This window comes from Lonchura striata, chromosome 12, assembly GCF_050655825.1.
Source record: "Lonchura striata isolate lonStrDom1 chromosome 12, ASM5065582v1, whole genome shotgun sequence".
NCBI classification, from domain to species: domain Eukaryota; kingdom Metazoa; phylum Chordata; class Aves; order Passeriformes; family Estrildidae; genus Lonchura; species Lonchura striata.
The window spans coordinates 8496993-8523713 of NC_140714.1; the positions used below are offsets into that span (position 1 = coordinate 8496993).

Below are 26721 nucleotides of genomic sequence, written 5' to 3' on the forward strand. Positions count from 1 at the left end.
TTTAAATGAATGGATATCTATGGCAAATAGAAGCATATTTTTGCCCTTTAGCTTGAGCAGAACCATGGGAGTGTTCTTGAGGTGCAAGAGAGTGTTGCTTCCTCAGTTTAATCCAAACTTTCAATACAAGTCAGATGTTTGCAAAGATGCACAGCTGGGACATGGATGTGTGTGTGAATATGAGCACACTCTAAGGCACAGAAGTCCCTAAGAAACAAGTATCAGCTGTTATGTTTGTTCCCTACCTGAATTCTAAATCAGTACAATTTACAACTGAAATATCTATGTTCTCCTCTCCTGAAAGCAGCATAACAACTTAGCCAAAATACTACAGAGACTGTCTTAATCTCTCTTAATTAAACAAAAACATTTTACATAAAGTAAAATTTTATATAAAGTAAAAAAAAAAAAAAAATTAAAAAGTAGCTTTGGCTTACAGAGGCCCTCACAGGGAGAAATGAACCCAGCTGAAAAGTACTTTACTTAAGAACACATTAAATAACGAGGTGAGAGCAAACCCATCCATGATCACAGTCCCTTGTCACCATTAGGGATCCATGGCAAATCCTGGAGATTTGAAGAACCAGGAAGGTGCACAGGTGGACCTGTATTGTGCAATCCCTGAGCTAGAGTTTGATCAGCAACCTTTATTTTGTCACATGTTTGTTGGTACTGTTGATCTTGAACTTGCCAAGTGTTTATCATCCAGAACACCATGGAATGTCGTGGGGTTGGAACAGACTGCAAAGATCACCTGGTCCCAGCCTGGGTCTGCCATGGACAGGGACACCTCCCACTGGACCAGGCTGCTCAAGGCCTTATCCAGTGTGGCTTTGAGCACTGCCAGGGTTGGGGCAGCCACAACTTCCCTGGGTGACCTGTGCCAGCATCTCACCACCCTCACAGAAAAAATGATCTTCCTAATAGCCAACCTAAATTGCCCCTATTTCAATTTGTACCCATTACTTCTTGTCCTATCACTACAATTCCCAGTGAAGAGTCCCTCTCCCTTCCCTGGGGGCCTCCTTCAGATACTGAAAGGTGCTGTGAGGTCTCCACTCAACCTGCTCTTCTTCAGGCTGAACAGCCCAAATTTTCTCAGCCTGTGTTCATAGGAAGGGGCTCCTGTGCTCTTACCAACTTCTTGGCCTCCTCCAGACTCCTCCTCTAGCAAGGTTATCCATAATTGAAATATTTTGCATCAGTGGCTCTCTCTATGGTTTGGCTGGAGAGCCAAACTTTTACTGGAGCTGCAGGATGGTGGTGTCAGAGGAGGGTAGGAAGCAACTAGAGGTGGTTTTCCCAATACCTCCAGTGTTATTTTTGTAATATCACAACCTGAGTGGCTGTGGGGTGATAATTGTGGATTTCACCTCAGAAATGACTGGCAGAGTAAGAGCTCTGAGCACAGAGTAGTCCTGGGATTCTATCTGGAGATAGATGCAGCAATTTTTACAGAAATAATACTCATCTCTAAATCAGTTAACAATGAATACCTTGGCTGTGGCAGTGGTTTAACACCTCAGGCTGTGGTTTGACATTCTCAGTGTGGCCACAAAATGTGGAGGCCCCTTTTCAGTGAGAGAAGCTCGAGACCTGCACTGAGCTCCCACCCAGGCTGGGCTGCTCTGTGTCCTGGGGGCTGTGCTGGCAGCCAGGGCTGCTGGGCTTCCAGGCAGGTTTCAGGATTCATTGCTGCTCTCCATACATCTGTTTTAGCCTCAAAGATTGATTATTTTTAAAGGTTAGCTGTTATGTAGCAGAAGAAACCCTCACCTTTGCCAGCTTTGAGAAGTCACTGTGGTCTGTAACTGCACAGTTTTAATTTAGACAACAACAACAGCCATTGCAGGTTAACCTTCCTTATTACTACTCACTTTTTGAACAGGAAAAAAAAAATCACCACCTACCAGTCACATCCCCCCTTTACCAGGCTGCACATGGAGCCAGCTCTCACCTGGATTGTGCAGAAACAAGATAGCAAGGGGGAGCAGCAGCCAAATGATGTCCCTAAAAGTAATTCTGGGTTAAACAAGGAAACCTTGAGGAACAGGGCAGCCCTCCCTTGCCTTCCAGCTTTTGCCTGCTGTACCTCCTACCAGCATTACCATACTGAATGACCAAAACACTGCTTTTATTCAGAAAACAGCTCACACCTCAGTCAATTTACCACCACTTGTCCTGATGCACTCCCTTGTGAGGTGTGAGCATTCCCAGACCACAGGAAGCACAGGATGATGGATACTCTTTCCAACAACTCATTGCCAGGTCAGCTGAGGTACCTGCACACCCTGTGGGTGTGTGCAGAGGGTGACAGCAGACACTTGGACCCAGGGCATGTGCTGATAGTGTGCACACTGTGCCAGTCGCTGCCTTTTAAATACTTCTCTCTAATTCTCTGGCATTATTACAAGATGGATTTATAACATATTTAGTACTAATGTAACAATGAAGATTAGTCTTCTTTGAGTCAAAGAGTAATACACTTTAATTTGCCTACAGCTACTGCACTGTATTGGCATGAAAGGAAATGGCTTTCTAATGCAGCTTCATCTGCTGAGCAGGGGGAAATCTGTGCTACAGAGTGTAAAACTACACAGGACTCTAGCTGGCAGCAAAATTCAGAGTAGGAGAAACATAGCACAAATAAAAGTATTTGTGAGTTGGAGGAATGCTAACAATCCTAGTTTATTGCTAAACATCCCATATACAGTAATGCACTTTGCTTGGAGGTTCACGATGGCTTCATCTTTGTTTTTTCACTGCTTCGTCTTCTATACTATAATTTTTTTCCTGGAATAAGAAGTGTAAATTCATTAATTTTCAAAAATTTTTTGTGATATTAACAGGGATTTGGTATTATGAAGTTCCTTAGAAGCACTGGTGCTGTTAATGCAGTCTGTGCTGTGCTCTAAACCTAGAGAACCACTGGAATTTCAATACTTGATCTGTTAAGTAAATGTTTCTGCTGTCTGGTGTAAATGCTGCCGTCACTTGGCAAGTGGCAGACGTTCTTTGAATGGACATGTGCACAAAGAGTCACTCAAATGCCAGTATTTACCCTAATGTGGAGCTCCCCTCTTCAGCAAAGCAGCCAAGCTGTCAGCTTCTCCCTTCTTCTTGAGTGGCAAAGGAAGAAATTATCATGTCTGGGACATCATGTAACAGTTACTGCGTATGGGATAGAGAAAATTTTTGTGGGCATAGCGTGCAAGTTGGACACAAAAATTATATGTTTCTTATACTATTTTTTTCCCCCAAGAAATCAATGAAATATAATTATGCTTAAAATAACAGGTTTTGTTTCTAGACCAGGGATATGTCTTCCTTTCAACAATGGCAAGGAAGGATGAATAACTTGCATGCAGAGAAGGAATTGAAAAAATATTAATATAAACTGTTGGTGGGAAACAGCTGCAAAAGGGCCTTGTTATCACAATAGGTCTTTGATTGAAAAGGTGATCCCATGGGCAGAGGAATAGACAGAGAAAAAATTTACAGGAAATAGTGACAAATTGTCCAGCTCACTCCAGTAGTGGGATGGCTGCTTCAAAGGACCTGAGTGTTTTTCTGTTGTTTTACCTGCCAGCTTTGCATCAATGGCTCACAAGGTGTCTGACCATCAGCCCACAAAGCTGAGCCTGTCCCTGCCTGCCACTCACCCTGGCACACGGTGCTGTCCTTGTAAATGCAGCCACTGTCACCACTCTAAACCAGCAACCTTCACTCTTCCTCTCCTCATCACCAGGTCCATCCATCCTGAAGACACATGGAATACTTAGACTGACTGCCCTAAATTTGACATTCAAACTGAAAAAAATAATAAACTGATTTTCTGTTCTTTTCTCCCTCAAAAAGTTGCAGCAACACGACAAAGATGATTCCCCTGACAAGTGGAGGACAGAAGAAGAAATGGCAGCTGAAGCAGAAATTCTGAAGAAGTATTTCCAGGAAAATTAGAGGTAATGATCTGAACTTTGACTTACTTCTGCAGCACCCAAACCTTTGCTCAAGCCTCCAGAGGCTTCTTGAGGACAACAGGGCAAATACCTAGAATGGAACAAAAGAAAATAAAGCTTTTAATTTTGTGTTGTTTCCAAAAAATCATGGCACTCCAATGGTGGCTGAAATAATATGCTCCTTCTTGAACAAATCAGCACAATCCTAGAGCATTTTGTTTCCAGACAGCAAAAATAATGGTATATCTAGAAATGGGAATCATCAGCATTTACTTAAGAGGAGTCTTCAACCTAACATATCCTCACTCTGTTTTTAATATAGAAAACAGCCCTGGTACCTCTAAAACTAGTGGGTCTGTGTACAGCCACATATGCAAATGCACTTATACATACAAATTTGCATGAGAATCCAGACTATAGAGTGCATAAGCAAATACTAACCTCACCTATACTTTATTAAGTATTAAATAATTTTATCAGTTCAACTTCCAAAACTAAGCCTGCTGGAAAACTGCCTGTTCTGCTAACTTTTCCATGGACCTTAAGAGAAAAAAAAAAAAAGATTTGCAGGGAGGAACAGAAAAGAGAAAACACTTGGCAAACACCAACATTGATGCTCTAGAAATTGAGAGTTTTTCATTTTGTACCTGGAGTCCCAGAAGCCAGATTCTTCCAGCAGAAATGAGCTGGTCCCTGGAGATCAATGTGAATTAGGCTGGGATGTAATACTGCAGCAAGGATGGCAAATCTCCCTCTCCCCTGCTCCCCATATGCTGTTTGCCATCATCCAGCACTCTCACTTCTCTGTCATTTCTGACTGTTTCATGTTTTTCCTCTGAAGAACCAAAACCCCAGAAATAACCCTCCTCTCTCTGTGTGACTCACTGCTTGCAGCCCAGCTTGAGAAATCATGAGCTAAACTGTGCATTGTAGGGGTGGCACGCTTACGTGGCAGCTCTCATCTCCTGTGCATTCTGCCATTTGGATGGCATTTTGGATGACTCCATTTGGAGTTCATCAGACTTCCCCTTCCATTTTTTTTCTTGCATCGTGACCATGCTCTTGTCTTCTCCAGCCAAAGTAGCTGTGCCAACCCTCCTGTGGATGAGCACAGAAAAATCCATGTAACACATGTAATTCCCATCTGTGAAGGAAATTTCTCCCCAGCAGCTGAGACCTCCAGGGTTTGGGCTACACAGTCACATTTCTGCAGTGGCTGCTAGAGTTGCATTTAGACACCCACTTTTCACCTTCTCAGAAAGATGCTTCTCAAAAGTGAATTACTCAGCCAGGAAGAGCATATCCTTGGTAATGCATGTGTAAGCACTCTTCTCTAACAGAGGCTTTATGTGGTGCTTCATCTATGGCCCAGCAACCAATGAATAGTACCTAGGGGGAAATGGCACATCCCAATTCCACTGTGATATCTTTTCCCTTTATTGATTTGTTAGGTTTTTGGGGGAGATTTTTATTTGTTCTCTTCAGAAATGAATTGGAAATGCATTTTTTCCTAGAGATTCTCAAAGGCGTTGGAATTAAATCCCCATATATCAATAAAATGTTCTTTATCTTTTCTGATACAAACACAAAACTGGATAGATGGTATAATATAAATCCTTTCCTGCAAGCAAATTCGTGTGGCTGGACATCCATTTTCATTTGTTATGAAAATGAGTCAGCCTGTGTCTGCATGGATGACCTCTTGATACGTTTCCTGTGATATTAAGGTCATTACCTTTCCTAGAACATACTGGTAAATTAAATCTTCCTGGCATCATTATCATGAGAGTGCCTAGTACAGGCAGTCCTTCCAACCCTTAATTCCCAACATTAGGCATCACTGTCAATCTCTTCTCCCCAGAATTATTTTGCCTTTGAGGTTTAAGGCTCTGAATCTGAGATAAAGGTATATCTATGCACCTTCTGCATTTCTCAGCCTTTGTCTTCTCTCTTAACCTTGCTTCTAAAGTGATGCAGATTGAAAACTTTTGGCAAATTAACAAGGTTATATGCATCCTTCTTTGAAGCTATTTTTGTATTTCACCTACAAAGCATTTATTTTGCCATTTGTGGATTTACCTGAATGACACTTGACTTGAGGTTTTTTCATGCAGCATAGGGATAGTCAGAAAGAGCTGAATGTGGGTGTTCTGCAGCCAATAAATAGTGATTTTTAAGGCCTCATGCATTATTTTTGTACTTCATTGTTTTGTTTAAAGAAGCCCAGCTTAGCTGGCTTAGCCTGGACAGACCAAGCTGTGTTTTAGAGCTTTTCCAGCTATCCTTACATTTATCACAAGTCCTTCACCACCTGCCACAAGTCCTGTAAGACTAGACAAGGTCCAGTAGCATCTTTTACCTGTATTTAGAGACTATCTAATCAAGGAGGACTTGCAAGTAACTTTTTCTTAATAAATACTTGAGTAAGGCAAGAAGCTCTAAGTTCTCTCTCTACTTAATTTGCTGGTGCTGATCCCTCTTGGCTGACTAACTACAGTTGAGTGCTTCTACATCAGTCCCCAGATGACCCAAAATATCCACCCACTTGCTTCAGGAAATGAACACATTTAGCCTTGCTAGGTTTCCACCCTTGCAAAAATGCTTATCTTTAAATATTTTATCTCTGTGTGCAATATCAGTGAGTGAATTTGTGCTTTGCTTGTGTTTTTGGCTTTCCCCTGGGTGTCCCCATGCCACTGTATCCCACCTCATTAGAAGGACTTGTTCTTTCTGCTCACAGAACTGTGTCCACAGAGCTGAAGCTCAGGAGAACTTCATGTTCTAGAAGTGAGAAAGAAAAGGAAAGAAAAATATTCTGGGGGATGGATATTTAATACAGAATTTCCCCATTTAGTCACTCTTTTGTTAGCAGCACCAAGATTTTACCTCTTTAGAGCCTCTCTGGGAGCTGTTTCTCATTTCTCATTCTGTGTTGGCTGTCCTCTGGTCAGGCGTGTTTGGTAACTTGGTTGATTTTTGAGGTGGATCCATGGGGAAAAGGTCCTTTCTCAAAGAGCAGGAGTTGATGCAGCACCCTAATTTCCAAGCCTATTTTCAGATGCGCCTTTTGAATTTTCTAGCTATGTGTATCTGGGTGTTTTGATAGTCTGTTTTGAGCATTTTAAATTGCACATGCCAGCAAAAAGGCTAAAGATTAAAAGACTTTAACCTTCAGATAGTATGTGAAAAATATTTCTCTTCAAAGGCAGCTTCACTCTGTGTTGTTATTTCTGAAGAAAGAACCAGGCAGCACAAGTTTCAGTAGTTTTCCTATTTTGTGCATAACTGAAGTAATACTTTTATGCCATTAGAAAAGTAGTCAGTCTTAAGTACAGTGTCAAAATGTCCCTTTGCATAAAGAAGTTGACAGTGATATTCTGTTGCCAAGTGCTTGGAGTTACAAATATTCAATAGCTTTTAATTGCTTAAGCACCTGAATATTTTGTGTCCTGCAACATGCCAAATTCTTGTAGAAATCCCTTCAAATAATGTGTCCTGCACAGTCTTGCAGTATTTCTGATGTCAGTTCTCCCCTTTGTCCCCAGTCTGGCAATGTTTCTGGATAATACAGTCTTTCCAGCTTTTCCAGAGAGTATGAATTCTACTCTTTTTTCCCCCACTCATTCTTTGAGAGCACTCACCCTGCCTCACAGCTGCCTGTTCTGCACCAAGATCTCGGCATGTGTGAGAAAACGCTGTTCTATTGACTTCAGCAAGGAAATTACCACTGATAGCAGGCCAGGGGGAATTTAAACTGGCAATTTGACTTGCATCTGATTTTGCTCCAGCACCTCTGGAGTGTGACAATCCATGCTGCATGCATGAGAGTGAACCAAAGCAATCCCATCACTTTCCTTAAATTTAGGCAAATATGACAAAATGACTTGCAACACCCATCTTTGCTTGTTTTACTGTAAGAAAAACCCTCCTATCATTTCTGGTACTTTAAACTGCATAAACCCACAAAGCAATGGCTATGTCTGTGATGCACAGAGTGGATCTGGGATGCAGCAAGGACATCTGCCCCAGAGGATGCACTGTGGGCCACAGAGCAGGGTGGGCACCTGGGTGGGCACCACTGCACGGTGCAGGGATTTCCTGCACTTGGTGCTGCCTGTTGGCAAAGCAGAGTGACCAGGCAGTTTTGAAAAGCACAGCATGCTGTGTTATGGGAAATGGGAGCAGGGACAAGGGCTGCAGCAAGCAGAGACCCTCAGCAGTTTCAGAGCACCACTTGATAAAGCAGGGCAACCTTTTGAGTGCTTACACTGGAGTTAGAGTCAGGTGGTGCCAGAGCCTGGGCAATTCCCAGAGGGCATGGTCCAGGAGCTGTTTGTGTGTAATCCTGCAGTAAACACACATCCCAGTAATCTGCTATAGACTCCTCTGCACTCCAGACTTAAGTGCTATTAATTATATCCCCCACTCAGAAGCCTCCAAGAAGCATTAATTAAAAAGCAGGAGCTGGCAGTTTGCTTGCCTGTGTAAAACTATTATGACCTGAGAATGAAGTATAAGCTTCAAAAGAAACACATTTTATGAAGGTCACCTTGAAAAAGATCATAAAATTCTGTCAGAAGAGAATGCAGCACTCCAAGTGTGCATTTCAGTGTGACATTATGCTTTAAGTAGTTGGAAATAGCAAAGAGAAGATGGATCAGATCACAGGGTCTGTGCTTTTCCACCTAAATACTATTTTTTCTGTGGTAACTACATATAAAGTAATGTTTTTGTCATTTCAATGGGATGCAAGGAAAGTTAATTATCAACACAAATCCAACAAACATAATCTGGCCCTTGCTGGTATTTTTTTCAGTGAAAAATATCCAGACTCTCCAACTCTGCAGCAGGGAGAAGGTTTATACACAGGAATTACATTACCTTTTCAAGGGGTAAACAGCCAGAAGTGGTGCAGTGACTCTACAGCAGTGACACTCAGAAAGCTCAGGGCAAAAGGCTTCCCCGAATAAATGTGGTGTGCTAATGCACAGCAGCCTCAGTGTTGAGGATGATTATTTTTCTGGTTGAAGCATGTGATATTTCTTATGAAAACAGAGCTACAGGAGAGCTAGCTAGAGTTATAAATGAAATGTCATCCTCTTGTGAGAGGTAATGATGTCCCCCTCACACCTATTCCAGGGCTCTGTTTTGAGGGTGGAAGTAGTACTGTCCTGAAAGTTATACATTATTATAAAAAGATATTTCATTTCCTTATAGGTGGCCATTTAATTCAGCTGTTCAGTACATGAATTCCATACAGCACTGCCTGGATCCTGTAATTATGGCCACAGTACAAACATCAGGGCCAGAGACTCAGGCATGATTCTACAGCATAAATGCAAAGCAGCAAATGTGTTACTGTTGGTGAAGAAAGCTGACAGCCAAATGTTTCTCTTAACCTGCATATCCAGCAGCCTGAATGCCTACCTGGGCTTCCTGTCAAAATCAAATATTGTCAGTGGGATCAGTTCTTGATTCATCATGTGCTTTGCGTGTCACGTTGTATGGGAGGAAAATGGGGAAAGCTGAGCAGAAGTGGTGGACATGTGTTTGAGGACCTGGGACAAAAGAGCTGAGGTGCAGGACAATGCTGAGCTTCAAATAAGGATGATATCAACTGTGACTAGGTGTTTTTACACCCAAACCTGCTCTAAAATGGTGCTAATCTCTTGCCCCCAAAGCTGCCAGAGGATGCTCTTCACGAGCAGCCAGACCCTCCTTGAAGCAGATTCCCAAAATCCGTGCCAAGTGATTCACAGGCTGCCATCGAGCCGTCAGTCAGGAGGGGCTTACAATGGAAACAGTTGCTCAAAATGCCGTGGGAATGGGAAACATATGTTTCAGTGAGAAAGACAATCAAACCAAGAAGTGGGTGGCTGAACTGCAGCCACAGCAGCGGCAAGAGCCGAGCCTTGCGCGCAGCCCCGGCAGCGAGCTCGGGGGCCATGCCCTCATCTAACACTTGGCTAACAGCTTTGTGTTTAATAAGCTGAGATAATTTTCCCAGCTCTAAACATGTTCTGAAGTGAAGGTACAAAACTGAAGATACCAAGCCGAAAGCCTATTTCATGCTCAATTATTAGCAAAGGTTTGTATCATGGTATCCTGTTGCTGTAGAACTGCCCAAACCAGCAACTCGAGCCTGACCTCAAAGCCTCAACACTGCCTTTGTGTGAGTGTCGCTGTCTAGGCTGTGTAGGTGGAAAGGTATTAATAACTCCTCCAGTAAGTAGTTATTTGAGAAAGGAAGGGGGTGATGGATGTTGGAAATGTTGGACTGAGTGTACTTGAGGCTCTGTTGTTTGCAGGATGTCAGTCCCCACACAAAAGCAGAGGTACTGCAGGGATAAACTCAAATGTCCCACTTGTGTCAGCACCTGTGGCTGCTGCAAGCCTCCAGCTACCACTGCAGTAAAAACTGTGCTCTGAGTTTCTGCAGGGATTTCACACACAGCTTCCGCAGCTTCAGGCTCTCAGCATTTCTATTTCTCTGCTTCAGGAACACCTTTCACATCTGTCATGGCATCTAGTACAGCTCTTTTACTAGGATGGACCACAAAGATATGCATAAAATTGGAGCAGATATGGCAAGAAATGCCCCATTTGTTCTCCAGCATGTGAAGCTGAGGGTATTTTCTGGGTGATGGTCCCAAATCACTGATGTGTAATTCCTTGGCATTAGGCAGAGTCCCACCACATGGTCAGGTTGGATGAGGATAAACAAGAGATGATAGTCTTGAAAGATTATTTGTAGGAACTTATATAAGAGATCATGAGCCCCAAAGAGTCTTGCATGAGGTTATTATAGCAAAATAGATTTGAAGAGTAAGAAGCTGGATTTGATGACACAAGATGCCCTTTCTAATCCTCTGCTCCTATGAGGAGAGGTCAACAGAGCAGGGACTGTGCTGCCTTACTCAGGGACATCAGAGGGGTGGCCTCACTTCATGTTTGGTTTTTGTAAAATGATCCTGACCTCTGTCCAGGGGCGCTTTGTGAGTTAGGAATGAAAAGCACAAAGTGAAAGGCAGGCATTAGTATTATTTGCAACTGCAGTTTATTGGAAAAGCAAATAATAAATTGGACAAGTCTCTTTCTTGATCTGGTAAATTTTAAAATAGTTGTGTGCAAGGCTTTTCTCCTTCTCTGTTGCATGGGCTGTAATAGGAGCTGCAATGTGCTGTGTAGGGGTTTAACAGTGAACATTTCCTTTTGCCTGTTGCTGTCAGTGACTCCTGTCAGAGCACACTAATGAGCACCTAAGTCATTAGTAATAAACAGCCTCACATTTTGTCTTACTAACAAAGATCAAAGCTGCTATTTATTATATGTAATGATCTGTTATGTTTGATACTTATCAGGTAACAAAGTGTTTGGAACACATCCCATGACACCAGAAAGTCCCCAGAAAGAATGACCTCATTCTCCAGTTCTCAGTGGCCCTGCAGCTGCAGCTCGACAATTTTATTATGTTCTACAAATATGGGATCCTTCCATGAAAAATTTTATTGGACCTTTGGATATCATCAAGGTTGAATTCCAGCTAAGACAACTCAACAGCACTGGTTCAAAATATTGCTCTGAATTGTAACTCATATTTTTCTGAATTGTGTACTTGGGAATGAATCTTTTTAAATTGTCCCTTGGCCTAAATAGAAATAAAGTGCCAGGAAATCTGGTAGCTACTGTGTTTAGGTACATTATAAAGTCTTTACTCCTTGTTGTGCTCTTTGATTCAGTTATTGTATGTAGGCTATTTTATCATAGAAAAATTAGATCTTTTAGCAGTGTGGCAATTCATACAAACCAAGACTTTGTTACAGACTCGCCAAAATAAACTTGGAAAGCTGTTTTTTATCAGGTGAGTTCTATAACAAGAAATATTAAGTTTCCTGAGATCTTTCTTTTCTCTGTTCTTTTGATGCATTATGAAAAGGCTTCTGGAGTTTTAAGTGATACAAAACACTTCTGTAAAACAATTAATATGGGAAGTTGCTCATGGGACAATAATCACATTAGGGTTAGGCTGGCATGAATGGCTGCTCCCAGCCACAAACATCAAGGGGGAGCCTCCCACGTGGAACAATCTCTGAGCAAGAAATGCTGTGTTTGGAACTACACACCCAGGAAGAAACCCACCACGGGTTAGTTGCTGATTGCCAACACATAATGCAGGAAAAGAAGTCCAAAAACAGATGGAAGAGAGAAGAAATGAGTCTGTAAGATTTGCATGAAAAGGGGACCCATAATCCTCCTCTGGAACTGCAGGGAAGCAAACAATCAAAGATTTGTGTGTCCCCCAAACTCAAGATGAAAAGCAAAATGCCCCCAAGTCTTTCAATAAGAGTCATGCTGAGGGAGGCCATAGGGTACCTGAGGGCTCAAGGAGGTCACAGTCAGGTCCAGAGCAGAGCTTTGCCTGCCTGGCAGAACAGTGTGAGCATGTTCAGAACAAATTCAACTGCTCCAGGATAGTCTGTCCTGGAGGATTACAGCCTGACCTGAGAAGTCTGAAAATGCACAATGGATGAGTTTTCATAATTTTCACCAGCTCTCTCTGATCTGTACTGTAGAGCCTTTAAGTCTTTATGCTGGTCAAATAGAAATAGAAATACTAGAGCAAAATCACAGATGTTTGATTCCAGTTTTTACTGTCATGCTATTTAAATATTGCTCCTGAAAACCACTGTGATTCAAAGACTTACCATGACCCAGCGTGGCCCCCAGTATCTTCCATTAGCCCTTTTAAAAACTGTACAGATTGTAACACTATTTCTTTTCTTGTGCAGAGTAAATGAAGTCCATTTTGATGGTGTCGGCACTTTTTAGACCCTGAGCAAGGGCTGAATAAACAGGAAATGAAGGTCAGGGAGCAAGAAGTGACAGAGAAGGTAAGGTGAGCAGACAGAACGGTCAAAGATGCTGGCAAATGGGCCAACATAAATGGTTGTCCTTTTGCACTTCAGCATTTCAAGTTGCTGTGAGTTCACATAGAAGGAAGACAATGGTTGTGCTGCTGGGGAACACTAAAGAGAAACCTCAGCATCAGTTACATTTGCAAGGGATTTTCAAACCTGCTGCTCAATGGCTCCCTATTTATTATGGAATATTCTGTATTAATTCTGTGCCCTGTGATGAGCAGGCGCTATGCCAGCCATTTTGCATGGGGGCTGCAGAGCAGATGAGTGCTGAGCTCCGTGGAAGATTTCATTTGTGTAAATGAGGAGGCCGTTATCACAGTACTAAAGGTCCTGGTTTTAAAAAAGGCCTCCTCTGACATTATGCACAAAACAACCTATTTATGCAGCATGAAAATATTTATGTGCTTCGCTCCAGCTTAAAAAGGGAATTTGCAATAGATGAGGGACATGAGAAAGGATTGGAGTGAGAGATAAGGAGAGATTAGAAAAGGTAGATCATGAAGTACATGACATCCTGCAGCAGAATGTGGAGTAAACCCTCGTGGTTTTTTTAAGATATGGACCTTGAAGATGCTGTCTGGATCATTTATATACTTCTTACAGACTTAATTTTCCACGGGCAAGGAGCTGTATGCAGGGGTGCCATTGCTGGGAATGTGAGGAGATGCTGTGCTGAAGACACTCAGGAACTTTGTAACCACCTTTGTCCTTTTCAGCCTTCATCTCTCGCCCTCATGGGGGTCATGCCTGGGGTTTGCCTATGGGCTGGGGAACGCTGCAGTGCTGAGCTCCCTCACCCAAAGCAGGAGACATGGGAAAAATCACCTGTGCAGGGGCTCAGATGGACATGGCACAAGAGGAGTGTCCCAATGGGGTGGCGTCATAACAGGACACAGCTCAGACCCTCATTCCCTGTCCCTACAGAGAAGAAAATTACCTAGATTTTTTCAATTCCTAAGAGTTTTTCCTGAAGCAGCAGTTCCTCTGCAGAGCTGCAAGGGCTGTGCCTGTGTGCCTTGTTTTCCATGAGTAAAACCATATATGGTTCAGCCACAGTTCTCCTCAGACTTGTAGCAGCAGCCCAGGAGCTCCACATGTCCCCTGACTGCTCTGGAACTTGCAGAGGTGTCTCAGGACACGCACAGGAGAGCAGACAGGTTTTTGGGAGCTCAGTCTGATGGGGACACATCAGCCCATGCATCCCCTGCCATGCCAGGCAGCTCAAGTGCTTTCAGAGTGCAGCATGGGGGTGTTTGTTATTTGCCTTTCAGCAGTTCAGCATTGTTCTTGCTCCAGATGCAGATATGCCAGCTCCAGGCTCTCTGTGGCACAGCTGATGGTCCATGGGCTGGGGATGGGCCGTGTCAGCTCCCTGAAGACTTTGTGTGTTAATTCAGAAATCTGAGCTGCTTCTAACCTCCCCAGCACACTTTCACCCACCCCGCAGATGTCAGGCTCTCTTTTGATTCTGTGCTCAAATAAGGCAGTGTTTTGGTTTTAGTTAATCTTGGAAAGAAAGGAAAATGTTCTGCTGGTCTCTGTGGGAGCCTGACTGGGCTGCAGACTCAGGCTGATGCCAAGACAGCAGGTCCTGGCTGCAATGGGGGGAGTCATGGTCAGCTCCTGGCATGTGACAGTACCCTGAAATGTGGCCAGGGACTGAGCACTCCTGAAATAAAAATACCTGAAGCCATGTGGAATCCAGGGTGATCTCATACCTGGTCACAAAGCAATAAAAATCTTAATGCCCCAGCACCCACCGAGCTAATGAAAAACTCCCAAACCCAAATACACACACAGTGACAGCCATGAAAGTACCAAAATAATTTCTATGCCAGCTTCCTGTGTCCTCCTATCCACTCCCCACCTCTCATTGTCACTGTGGTCAATGACTGCTGAAAAGCCTTGTCCAGTTCCTGCATCCTGACGTGCAGGCCAGCAACTCTGTGAAGGAGAAAATGCTGCTGCTCATGTAAGCTGTCCTGTGTGTTGGCAGGGCTGTGAGTTTCAGAACAGAGTGATATATTTCAGCTCTTGTGAAATTTCTGAATAATCAGCTCATCAAAAAATATCATGCAGAGTTCCCTTGTAGTCCTTTCCAACTTGCCACGTCTCCTGCCAATAGCTCCGTAGGGTGACCACAGCTTGGCAGAGCCCATTAGCACAGCTCTGCACAATCACTCATGAGTAGAGCTGGCTGGAAAATACAGTCTTCCCTCCTGAAAAAAAAAAAAAAAGATGAGGTAGAGCAGAGGATGTGTTTACGGATGAAGATTTTTCCCACTTCTCTCTCCAGAACCCTCTTCTGCACCACCATTTTTCCTCCTTTGACTCCAAGAAAATAAAAATTCAGCTTAACATGGCACAGACATTGGATGCCATTTGATCTGCTGGTGACTCCTCCTGGCCCCCAGGGCTTGGACTGTCACTGCAGGATGGGCACCAATGCAGTGGCACCTTCTCCACCAGGGACTCCTGAGCAAGTTGTCCTTGGACCCACAAATTTGCTGCAACTGCCCAGTTTCTTCTTTGAAGTTTTTTGAGAAGATATTCTTGAGATAGATTTCTCTCCTTGAGCAGCACAGCAGCCTGCTGCTTGGGCATCTGGGAGCTGGTACTTTGTCTGTGCATGGTGAGATGGGGAATGCTGGAAGGGCCCCAGGGAAAGCTGACCAGCAGTGCTGCAGAGACAGGGGCTGAGCCAGAATCCCTTCAGCTCTCCCCACAGCCTGGGTGCCTCCAGGCATGCCCCCTGTGCCTTCCCATTCATCTTAGACACCTGCTGCCAAGCCCAGGTGACCATTGCTTTGGCTGGGAAGAGCAGAGCTCCTCTGTGTCCCCTAAGGATGCTCAGCTGCTGACACTGTGGGGAGAAAGCTGCAGAGCCACTTAGGGCTGGTGGCAAGCAAGTCCTGCAGAGGAAGGTGGTGCAAAAATCAATGGTTAGTGCATTAGGATTAAAGCTGTGGCATGAAAACCTTGTATGACTGACATTATTATATTTTTTAGGTCTGTGGAAGCTACACTGAGTGTGACACTTGGTGCAACATGGGTTTAGTGCTTGTGTCACACTGCAAACCCCTTGTGGGACACAAGTGCATCCAGCAGTGAGCAATGGCTCCAGCACAGGTTTCCTGTTCTGCCTCTGCCCTCCTGGATCTGCCCTGACCTGGCTGCAGCTGCCAGGCATTTGCTCTGTCCCTCTCTACTTGAGTCACCATATCTTTCTGCTCAGGCTTTTGTCATTTCTTTTGTCACCATAGTGACAGAAAAAGAGTGATGATTGCTGGAGTAATTTCCCATATTAGCTAGCACTGGCTTTTAAGCCTAAATCAGCACTTCATTTTCCCTGTGCTCGGGCTGAGCATCACTGGAGCATCACTAAGGAGTGGTGGCAGAGGGGCCTTGGTGTGTGGTGCTGCCAGTGCTCCCCAGGGACAGCTGAGGCAAGGACAGGGCCTTCAGCTCACCTCATGTCCCACCAAGAATGCAGAGAGAGATGGGGAAGAAAAAAAAAAAAATGTATTTGCAAAGGTTTCTCCCTGAGTGCACTTGCTCAGCCTCATGGTCAATAAAAGCAGGAATTTGGGCACTTCCACGTGTCCTGCCTGCAGGGCAATAGGAAGAGCTCCCAGAGGTACCTGCTCACCCTGACTAATGCAGTGAGTGGGCAGAGACCCCCCTGTGCCCCCAGTCTGTGCCCTCTGCTCTGCACAGCCCCTTGCAGCACAGCCCAAACCTGGGCTGGGACCAAGCCTGGGCTCCCAAGGGCTCAGTGCAAAATCCTGCCAGGCCTCATTAGCCATGCAGTGCATCTCAGAGAGACACCCAGCACACACACACAAATACATACTTAAAAATCAAGATCATTAAGTAAGCAAATGTGTTTAAATAGCAAACAAGCTACTGAAAAGCAGAGAAAGGTCACAAAATGTGAAATGAAAGCAGTTCTTCTGTTCCCCGTGCCAGCAGCAGTGGTCCTGCCTCAGAGGATATATTAAGAAGAGTCAACCTTCATTTTGAGCATACTGCCTTTTGTCCTTCTATCACAACATTAACATTATCCCCACATAATTTTATGTATTTAATTTTACAATAGACTGTGTCAGTGAGCACTGCCTGTAAATATTTGATCACCACCATTCCTCTAGGATTATCTTATCAAGAGTAAAGATATTAAAATAGAAATCTTGTCATATTGCTGCCTTTATACTTCCAGCCTAAGAATTGACTGACAGAAAATGAACTGCCCGAACTAGCTGTAAAGTGTCTTTTTACTGAGAGTTTTAATGCCAGAGGCTATAGAAAAAAAGGTTAGCTAGTCATTGCAAACTTATGCCTTAGTTACGGAGCTTTTGTACTGAAGATTAAAAAATATGAATCTACTAAGGGGTATTTTTACAAGTGTAAAATGGCGTTGGTCTTTTTGTATCTTTTTGCCATCACACATGAGCTTTAAAAAGAGCCTTTCCTTTTTTTCCTGCACTTGAGTATTAGATGCAGTTTCACTGCAGCTCACAGACACAGGCTGAAGTTTTGCAAGAATAAGCTCTTGACTTACCTAACCTACAAAATTTCTTTTTGGTGATAAAATGGCTTGCCAGCCAGGACTAAATGTTCATGTCTAGCTTAAAATATCAAACCACTGTAGACAAGTCAAGGTTTCTATTTATGTCCAGTTAAAGACACACTGGTAATGCTGTTTTAATGTTACTAAATTGTGCTGAAATTGTCATGTGTCTGAAGAGCACCAGGCTGCAAAAATACAGCTGGTCCCTGAGGGCTCACTCAGCCCATGCTCCAGCACGGATCAATGCCAGTTTTTGCTGGAGTAAGGACCCAAGTGCCAATTCAGGAAGGTACAGCACGAGCAAACTTTAATCACAAGCTCAGAAATCAATAAAACCAGAAGCTGGCTGGGGTGAGGGGACAGGGAGGGGTGTGGGTCCCATATCTCTGCAGCTCCTGCACCCAGGTGGGCAGTGGGGCAACAGCTCCTGGCATCCTTAATAAATCTGGCTTTTTCTTGTCCTGGTCCTGGAGGGCAGGAGAGGGTGGTTAGTTCACAGATCTGTCCATTGCAATGACAAACTGTAGCCACCAGCATTAAATCACCCAAAGTCTTCCAGACATTAACAAAAGTGTTATTGTGGGATGGCTGAGGCTGGAGTGGCCAGAGACAGCAACCTGGGTCATTCTGCTTTAACCAGAGCATCCCTCCCACTTTTTACCCTCCAACATGAACAATAACTGTATGAAATGAAACTAATTGCACTTTCAGCAGCCCATTGTTGAGCTGTCATAAAGGCATTTACATGGGTGGCTCCATTAACAGCAGTGGGTGGTCCCCTCCATGCTCTCCACGGGCTCAGAATGTAGGGAAGCTTGTTCTAACATTTCACTCATGAGAAAGGTCAAGAGCTGAGCTTTTTGTTCAGAGTGCTCAATATATTCAATTAAAATATACTGCTGTGTTCATCAGCTATTAACTGTCTTTGCAATAGCTGTAATTAAACAGGTACTTCCCTGTGAAAGAAAATCTTTCAAGACAAATTTTGACATGAGGAGAGAGGAGAGTGGGAATTTCTCCAGTGTGGGTTTGCTTTGTTTCTCCACATGAATCCCTCAGCCACTGGGTGTTTTGCTTTCTCTGTTGAAGCAAAGATGGCTTGGAGATGATGGGCTGGCCAGATCCAGGTCCTGGCATGTCCCTTCCGTGGGGGTGAGCAGGACACCAGCAGATGCTTGACAACTGTGGGGGAATAAAGCCAGCCAGGCAATTCACTTGCAGAAACATCATTTACAAAGTTCCACTTCGAGCCTTGGGGACAAGAAATGGAGAATGAGAGGAGCTGGCTGCTCAGGAGAGTTTAACAAACTCAGAGGTTTTAGGGGGTTTAGCAGCTGGTGGCCTCCAATCCAATCGGTGGCAGAGTTACAAGCCACACACCCTGCTTTGAAAACTTCCTCCAAAAAGCCTGAAATGAAGAAAAACCCCAAAAGGCAGACTAGAGGGAAGCAGAGGAAGGAACTGAAGGAAGAAAAGGGAATTTACCTGAGCCAACTGTTCTAATTATATACACACAGCAGTCAAACAGTAATAGCAATTGTTGGCACTCTTAAGACAGATAGCAGGGGCATGGAGATACAGTGGAAAATAACACATATTAAGGAATTAGTATTCAATTATGCTAAAGAAGGGGGTGTGTATTTACATTAGTCAGAAATCAGGCATGCAGAGAGATGGGTGACAGCAGGCAGAAGTACAGCAAGAAAACCAGAGCGTGGCTGTGACAGGTTTCCCTGGTAGCTGTGAACAAGGGGGTGCTGAACCAGGCGTGATACCACCAGCACTGCTTGATTATGTCACAGCTTTTTGCATCTGACAGCATCCAACACGCAGCTGCAGAAGCCTCCAGGCACAGGGGTGGAGCAGGGCACAAGGAAATTCAGAGCCTTGGTGCATCACATGGAATAAACTGAGTGTGCTCCCTCTTGCCATGGGGCTCTGGGGGACAGTAGAGTGCCTCTTACCATGCTGCACCAGTGGGTTTTCACCTCCTGTGTGTTCATGGCCTTCCAGGTCCTTTCACTAAAATATCCCAAAGCTCCTTGAGTGTTTGTCATCATCTCCACCAGATTCCCTCAGCAAAAGCCCCTGTTCCTCTGCTGAGGCCTTTAATGCAGATAGAGAATGATCAATGTCAGCTGCAGTCCTTGAAAAAGCTCTCTTATCATTACTGGGCCCTATTAGCCAATTCCTCACCTATTTCTGAGTTATTTAATTAATCCCCATCATCTCCAGCACGACTTACATTGTTAGATATTCAGAGCACAAAAGCAGGGGATTCACTGAAATCCTGGAGGAGGGGAACTGTTGGATTTCCTTTATCTACAAGATCAGTTAGGGATTTCAGGTTAATCTTGCTTGATAAATCATGTTGCATTTTATCCCATTTGCCTTCATGTCTCTGTAAATGGTCTGTCTCTTGGAAAAATGTGACCAAGCTCTGAGTACTGGACCCTGATCATTCAGCAAGCCCTTCTTAAATACCTGCACAACACTGGACATGCTGCTTGTACACAATCCCACCCCTGAGCTTGTAAAATGGTCAAGCACCCACCTTGAAAACTGCAGGAGAAAGATTGCCACTCTCTGCTCTTGGAAACCCAAGCCTGCACCTTAGGTGCCCAATAAGCCCAGCAAATATTTTATTTACATAAAATACCCCAAAGATGTCCTGTTGCAAGTTCCTGCTGGTTGATCAGTATCTATAAAACCCAGCTCAGCTTGGGCTCATGTGTCTGGGATTTCATTTCTGCACATCTTTCTTAACTTTCAATTTTGCATTCGGTCCCTTTCCCATGCTGCCTTTAGCCCATGCTCCAAATCTTCCCCCTCACCCCAAAGCCAGGGATTTTTCCTGCTTTCAGGAAGAGGCCACATAGCCTGTCCTGCCCTGTGCTTTGAGCCAGCTGCTCTCCCTCCAGTCTGCTCTCCCTGGTCTTTCTCAAGCCCTGTGTTTGTAGAAATTGTGCATTTGAATAGTCTTTCCAAGGTCTAAATCTCAGCGAGCATCCCTTCATCATTCCCTTCCTGACCTATTCACACAGCTTGCTTCATTGCCAAAGCTTCTTTCATTATGCCACGTAGATCCTGCTAACTCTTGTTCTCTTTAATAACATATTTTTCATCCAATTTTGCTTACAGTTCCTTCCTAGAAGTTTTTTTTTTCCTTTTAAACTGATCTGGAGCAGGTGGGGACCTGCTTGCTGTGTGACAATGCAGATGGTGGAGTTGCAAAGCTCCTTGGGTGGTCAAGCACTTTATAAATTTTGAGCCAGAGATAAACAAAACAAAAAAAAAAAATAGCCAAAAGAAAAGTCTTTCCAGGGAGCACAAAATCAACATAAGAGCTTTGGCTGGCTGCATGTAGGCAAGAATGTTACACTGCCTTGAGATGCCCAGGTGTGCCCAGCTGAGTTTTCCAGGTACTGCCCCACCCTCAGTCTACTCCAGCAGCACTTGCAAGCCCCAGGGTCCTGTAACCAGAAGGGAACACTGATTCCCAAGCTTCTCCTGATGTAAACCAGGCTGCAGATGGTAAACAAACCATCAGTATCTGTGCTACAGACACTAAAGAGATTTCTAGTCAAATCAGCAGCTGAGCAGCAAAGCATCCCTTTCCACCCCTGGGTCTCCTCTCCAAAGGCCAGCCACCTCTGCTGGCCCTCAGCAGGGACCTGGCTCTGCCCTGTCCTCAGCCACTCTCCAGAGTCACTTTTGGGCTGGGCTGAGACACTGGCTGTCAGGAAAACAAGAGGGAAAATGAACAGTGGCACGACAGCAAGCGCTGGGTGTGTGCCCACCTGTGCACCTCCCACAGGACAGACTGCAGCACACTCCCTGTTTGTCAGCTCTAAACACAGCCAGATGCCAGCAAATGCTCAGAGGGGCAATTGAAATCTCATTGTTTATAGAGTGGCATCGAGGGACAGAGAAACAAATACAAATGCTCAGGCACAAGCTCAGCCAAGGGTGTTTTGGGCACTCAGTCACAGTTCCCTGAACGGGGGGGCAGCAGCAGCAGCAGCCCACAGAGATGGGAACTTCCCCCAGACCTCCTGGGCAGGTGAGATGGGCACTGCTGAGCACAGCTGAGCCAAGCACCAGAGCCACAGCCTCTGCAAAATGCTTGTGTTCACTAGATATAGATGATATAGAGATATAGAATGTTTTCAGGTGTTTATATACAAATATATTTACATTTCTAAACTCCAATGGTTTTTTATGCTTAAAATGTGTGCATATATATATATATATATGGTGGTTATATATATATATATACCTTTTAAAAAGTCTTTATAGATACACACATGCATATGCATGTATACACATACATATTATTATACTATACTATACTATACTATACTATACTATACTATACTATTATATTATATTATATTTTACATATGTATTAAATATTTCATATAAACATAATCATATAAAGGTCTTTCAGAGGACTATATGTGGCTATATATATTTATATGCATATATAAATATACAACATTAAATTATTATAAGCAATAAATATGGTTAGACATACATATACTATAAAACATTAAATTACCTAATTTAATTACATTAAATTACTGTGCATCTCAAAGTATTGAGGAGTCAGTGCTGAGGTGTGATGGAGGGGGAGGAAAAGAAGCCAGGATGCATCTGGTGTCATCCCACTTTGTGCCAGGAGAAACCACCCAAGTGCAGCCACCAAATCTGCACATCTTATTTTTAAATCCACGGGCTGCTGCCTTTGGGTGTGACAGGTTCCTGCTGCCCCCCATCAGGAGCTGTGCTGTCTGTCTGTCTGTCTCTCTGTCTGTCTGTCTCTCTGTCTGTCTGTCCAGAGGCCCCCCTGCTCCCACATGCAGCTGGGACAGAGGAGCTGTCACACCGTGACATTTCTCTCCTTCTCTGGCAAAGGGATCCTACTGAAAGAAGTGAGGGAATAACATGAAAACCCCAGCCAGAGGCTGACAAGCAAACTGACATTTAGGGAAAAAAAAAAAAAGTAGGTGAAGTGGGAAGAAAAGCCTGGGTGGGTAGTTCAGATTTTGTCTATAGCTGCAAATCTTTTGGGTGAGCCTTTCTGACTCTACAAATGCACTTGCAGACACTTCCAGCCCTAAACGCCAGGACAGGTGTTTCCCCCTCTTTTCACTGTCATCAGCAGCTCTCCCTGAGCTGCAGCAGCTCTCCCACACCCAGAGAAGCAGCGCTTGCTGAGGAAAGTTTGTCACCATCTTCAGCTCCAGCAGCAGAGGGAGGTGGGCAGGCAAGGGTTAAGTAACAATTTATTTAGGAGTGACAGGGGCTTGCAGAAACCTGGAAGATTGTTTTTTGCAGTTTTCATTTGGTGACAGACACCTTACAGGCAGTTCTGCTGTCCCTGGGAACGTCAGTGTGGAATGGAGAACCGGTGGCATTTACAGGCTGAAGTTTCTCTTTGTCCTCAATGACAAAATAAAGTGGAAAAAATTTGAAAACTAAGCCATGAATGTTTTTAACCAGGAGTGCCTCCACCTTGGTCTAATGCCAGCTCTAGCTCTGGCTGGTTAAACTCACTGCTTTCTGCAGAGAGGTCTGGTTGAACTGCTGGGGGACAGCACTGCTTTCCACTCAAACTATTTCCCACTCACTCAGTTATATCCTGCACTTACACTTTTACAGAGAACAGATGTGAAGGCTTACCTTGGGACAGATACATTATGTATACAGCATTAACTTCACACCCATACAGTGCCCATTTTAATTACACAGCCAGTGGGGGACCCAGGGTGGTTTGCTGGCAGAGCAGTTGGTTTCATTAGCAATTCCCAAGACCTCGGCTGCCTGCAGCATCCTCACTCATGCAGGCTGAGCTGCACTGGAGATCCAGCCCATGGCAGCCAAGGATGCACTGCCTGACTTCTGGGAAAACACCCCAAAAGTGCAACTGCCAGGGCACACCTCTAGGCTGGTACAAGCTCCAGCCTGAGTTTCATCTTAAACAAGAGTATTTTGGAAAAACCTTAATGTGATATGAAATGCGAGGCCAAAGGATATTGAAAGGATATGAAAGACAACCTGGACACAGATCACTGGGGAAGTTTGTTTGATCTCTGACCCCTGGCAGGGAAACATCACTGTGACAGGTCCCTGCAGGCTGCATCTCACTGGTGATAAAAGCCTTTTGGCAGCTCTCAGAGAAGGGGTTTGATCCGAGCTTCTGGCTGGGTTTAACAGGTGGCAAAGCACAAGGCAGCATTTGGTTTGTCACTGCATCACGAGCTCAGCGTGAGTGAACAGTGCATGGCTGCAGCAAAGGGACACTGCAGCCTGCTGGGTGGCATCAGCAGCAGAGATAAAGCAGTCATTGCCCCACGTTACCCAGCACTAGCTGGCCCACACCTGGAGTACCATGCTCAGTTCTGGGTCTGTGACATGAAAAGGATGTGAACAGGCAGAGGGAGTCCAGAGAAAGGCTGCAAAGGTGAGCCAAGGACTGGGAAGGGCTCCATGTGAGGAAAGGCTGAGAGAGCTGGGTTTGCTCAGCCCTGAGCAAACAAGCCTTAGGGAAGGCTTTTATAGCCATGCTGCATTATTTAGAGGGTGGCTACAAAGAAGAGACTCCCTTTTCAAAGGAGTCTCAGGGAAAAGGGAGGGAAATGGCTACAAATGACTTCTGGGAAGATTCCAGCTAGACACAAGAAGAAAATTTTTCACAGTGGGAGCAAGCAGGCAGTGGAATAATCTCCCCAGGGAAGTGGTGGATTCCCTGACACTGGACACTTCTAAGGTTCAGCAGGACAGGGTGATGGACCATCTTGTCTGACACTGCTGATGCCAAGAAATGTTGGACCGGGTGATCCTTGAGGTCACTTCCAGCCTGGTGCTCTGTGATTTGACACATCTCCTCTTTGAAGTGACATAAGAAATGTCCTTTTGCTCATGCTACAGTAAAGCAGGGAAAATTCTAAAAGAGCAGCATTTAATCCATCAAGCCCTCTGCATCACAGCCAGGCAAGGAGACTGTTTCTGCAGTTGTTCCTTCCCAAGGTGAACTGAAAGAAGGGCCATTTTGCTGCTTTCTCCTTTAAATTTTTTCCAGGTGACAAGAGGCTCTCCTGAATCCTTTCCCCACAGCCACTTCTTGTTAGCAGAACTGCCCTTCTCACTGCCCAGAGTGCAGCCACACCATCCTCTGGTTCCAGCCCAGGAGAGAAACCATCAATATCAACGTCAGGTGAAATTAAAATTGTCCCTATGAGTTATTCTATGACACAAGCTAGCACTGGGTATATTAAATCTTATTAATTAATGTTAAATTAATTATTTTCCTTGCCTATAAACACAGAGTGTTACTGTGGAGCACAGAAGCAATTACTATCCAGAATGCTTCAAGGTACAAGTTTCAGAGTCACAAAAGCTGCATATTTGTTAGAAACAAATGTTAGAATGACAAATCTGTCACTGTTAGAGCCACTCTACCAGGACAAGAAAAATCCTGAATAAACTGCAATAGGTCAACAATTTGCCAGAAATATCAGCTGAATCAGGAGCCTGAGGTTTCATCTCCCTGAAACACTACACAATGTGTGCACAAAGAGCACTACCTCAGCATTACACTGTGTCACTTACAGAGGGGCCAGCAAGGTGTGGCTCGTGTTTCACTTCCTTCTGCTTATTCAGCCTTTATTCTTTGCTTACTTACTGCTCCTCTGCTTTGAGAATGGGTGAGGCAGGGCACAGGGGGAGCTTTGAGAATGGTGGGACAGGCAAACTCTTGCAGGACTCTGCCTTTTGCAGTGCAGCTGATGGAGCACAGCAGTGGGCAAGACTCAGCTGAACTGAGCAAGTTTCAGCAGGCACAGCACTGCCTGGGAAGTGAGGCCAAAAGCAGGAGAGCAAGTCTCTCTTTGTCTCTGCTTGCTGGGAAAATGTCCTTCCAGCCAGCAGTGCTTTTGCAAGGCTGCATGCCCTTGCTGTGCACTCCCCACAGGGCTGGTATGGACAAGGGGGTGGCTGCCTTATTCCCACAGGATCCAGCACCTTGGGCTGTGGTGGTATAAATGGGTCTATCAGGCTGGTGGATAACAAGTCAGCAGCTATCTGCCAGCTGCTCACCAGGTCATGCCTATGCTCCTTCAGAAGGCAGAAATGCTCTTGGTCTCCATGCCTTCCAGAGAGACTGCTGATGACATTTGTTCAGGTCATGACTTTCTCAGTGGTCCCAGGAGACCTGGAAGGCAAATCTCTCAAACAAAAGCTTTGATGGCCTTTTGAAAAGCTCATCTCTCTGTTTCCCTGCTTGAAGCAGAAGAGGGAAAATAATACCCCTCTGCTGAAGTTATTATGCAATGAGTCATTTGTGGCGCAGAGGAGACGGGCCAGCTTCCCTCTCTGCGCCGCAGTGATTTGACTAATTACTTCTATCTGCTCCAGCAAAGAGCAGCCTCCTCCAGCCTTTCCGCTGGGTGAGCCCTGTCTGTCAGCAGCAGAGAAGTGGGAAGCGATGGGAAACAGCGTCCTTCTGCTCTGAGTGGTGGCATTTTGTCTGTTCCTTACCCCTGCTGGCTGGCAGGTCCCAGAATCGAGCTCAGTGAAACACCGGAGCCTCCAAAGTCAAGGCTGGGTAGACTGGTTATTTTGGGGCTGTCACACAGGTGTTCCCATCCTGCCAGCAGTCCCAGTGGCCCATTTTACACCAGCCCATGTCTCCATATGCCCCTGGGCTCTGTAGCTGCTGGGGGACAGGACAAGGAGGATGCACAGCACATCCCCCTGTGGTGCTCCCAGCCATCAGAGCCTCCACGGGGTTTGGGCATGGAGCAGCCATCAGGCTTCAAGGCAAAGAGTATGGAATTTTAAGGCAGCATTTTCTTTCAGCTTGCATCTGACAAGTTCTCATGGAGGATTTGGGGGCTGAATGGTCACAGGTCTCGCTCCAAAGTATCATCCAAAACATCTGGACAAAGGGCGAGGATAGGGACACGCATGGGGATTCTTCCAGCACTTCCAAAATGTCTCCTCTGAGCTGCTAAACAGAGCCCTGGCTTTCCACAGCTGTTAATTGGAGGTGAATGTTATTAAAGTATATTAGAAGAAAAAGACAGCTGCATATACAAACTAATTGTATTTTTACACTTGTTTAAAATCACAACTCTGATTTTTAATTATAGTGGATCAAAGAAAAGAACCACATTAATCCAATGTAATCACGTGTGAGTTGAGTTGATAACAACATAGTATTTAATTGGCAGTAAGCTCAGGCAATGTTAAATACAAATTAAAAACA

The 26721-nt window shown here is 44.6% G+C and overlaps 1 protein-coding gene and 1 long non-coding RNA gene across 6 annotated transcripts in view; one reads left to right on the forward strand and one right to left on the reverse strand.

Moving 5' to 3' along the window:
• Window positions 1-11678, forward strand: part of FHIT (fragile histidine triad diadenosine triphosphatase) — a 537187-nt gene extending 525509 nt beyond the window's left edge. For all 5 annotated transcript variants that reach the window (XM_085590342.1, XM_085590341.1, XM_085590344.1 and 2 more), the window contains 2 exons: window positions 3859-3962; window positions 11321-11678. In XM_085590342.1, coding sequence (XP_085446468.1) covers window positions 3859-3960 — 102 coding nt within the window. In that variant the 3' untranslated portion in view covers window positions 3961-3962; window positions 11321-11678. The remainder of the gene's footprint in view (window positions 1-3858; window positions 3963-11320) is intronic.
• LOC146766243 (uncharacterized) overlaps window positions 2656-26721 on the reverse strand; it is a 56044-nt gene continuing 31978 nt past the window's right edge. The window contains exons 2-4 of the long non-coding RNA XR_014958115.1: window positions 3663-15099; window positions 3062-3171; window positions 2656-2793 (exon numbers count right to left, since the gene is read on the reverse strand). This is a non-coding gene — a long non-coding RNA (uncharacterized LOC146766243). The remainder of the gene's footprint in view (window positions 2794-3061; window positions 3172-3662; window positions 15100-26721) is intronic.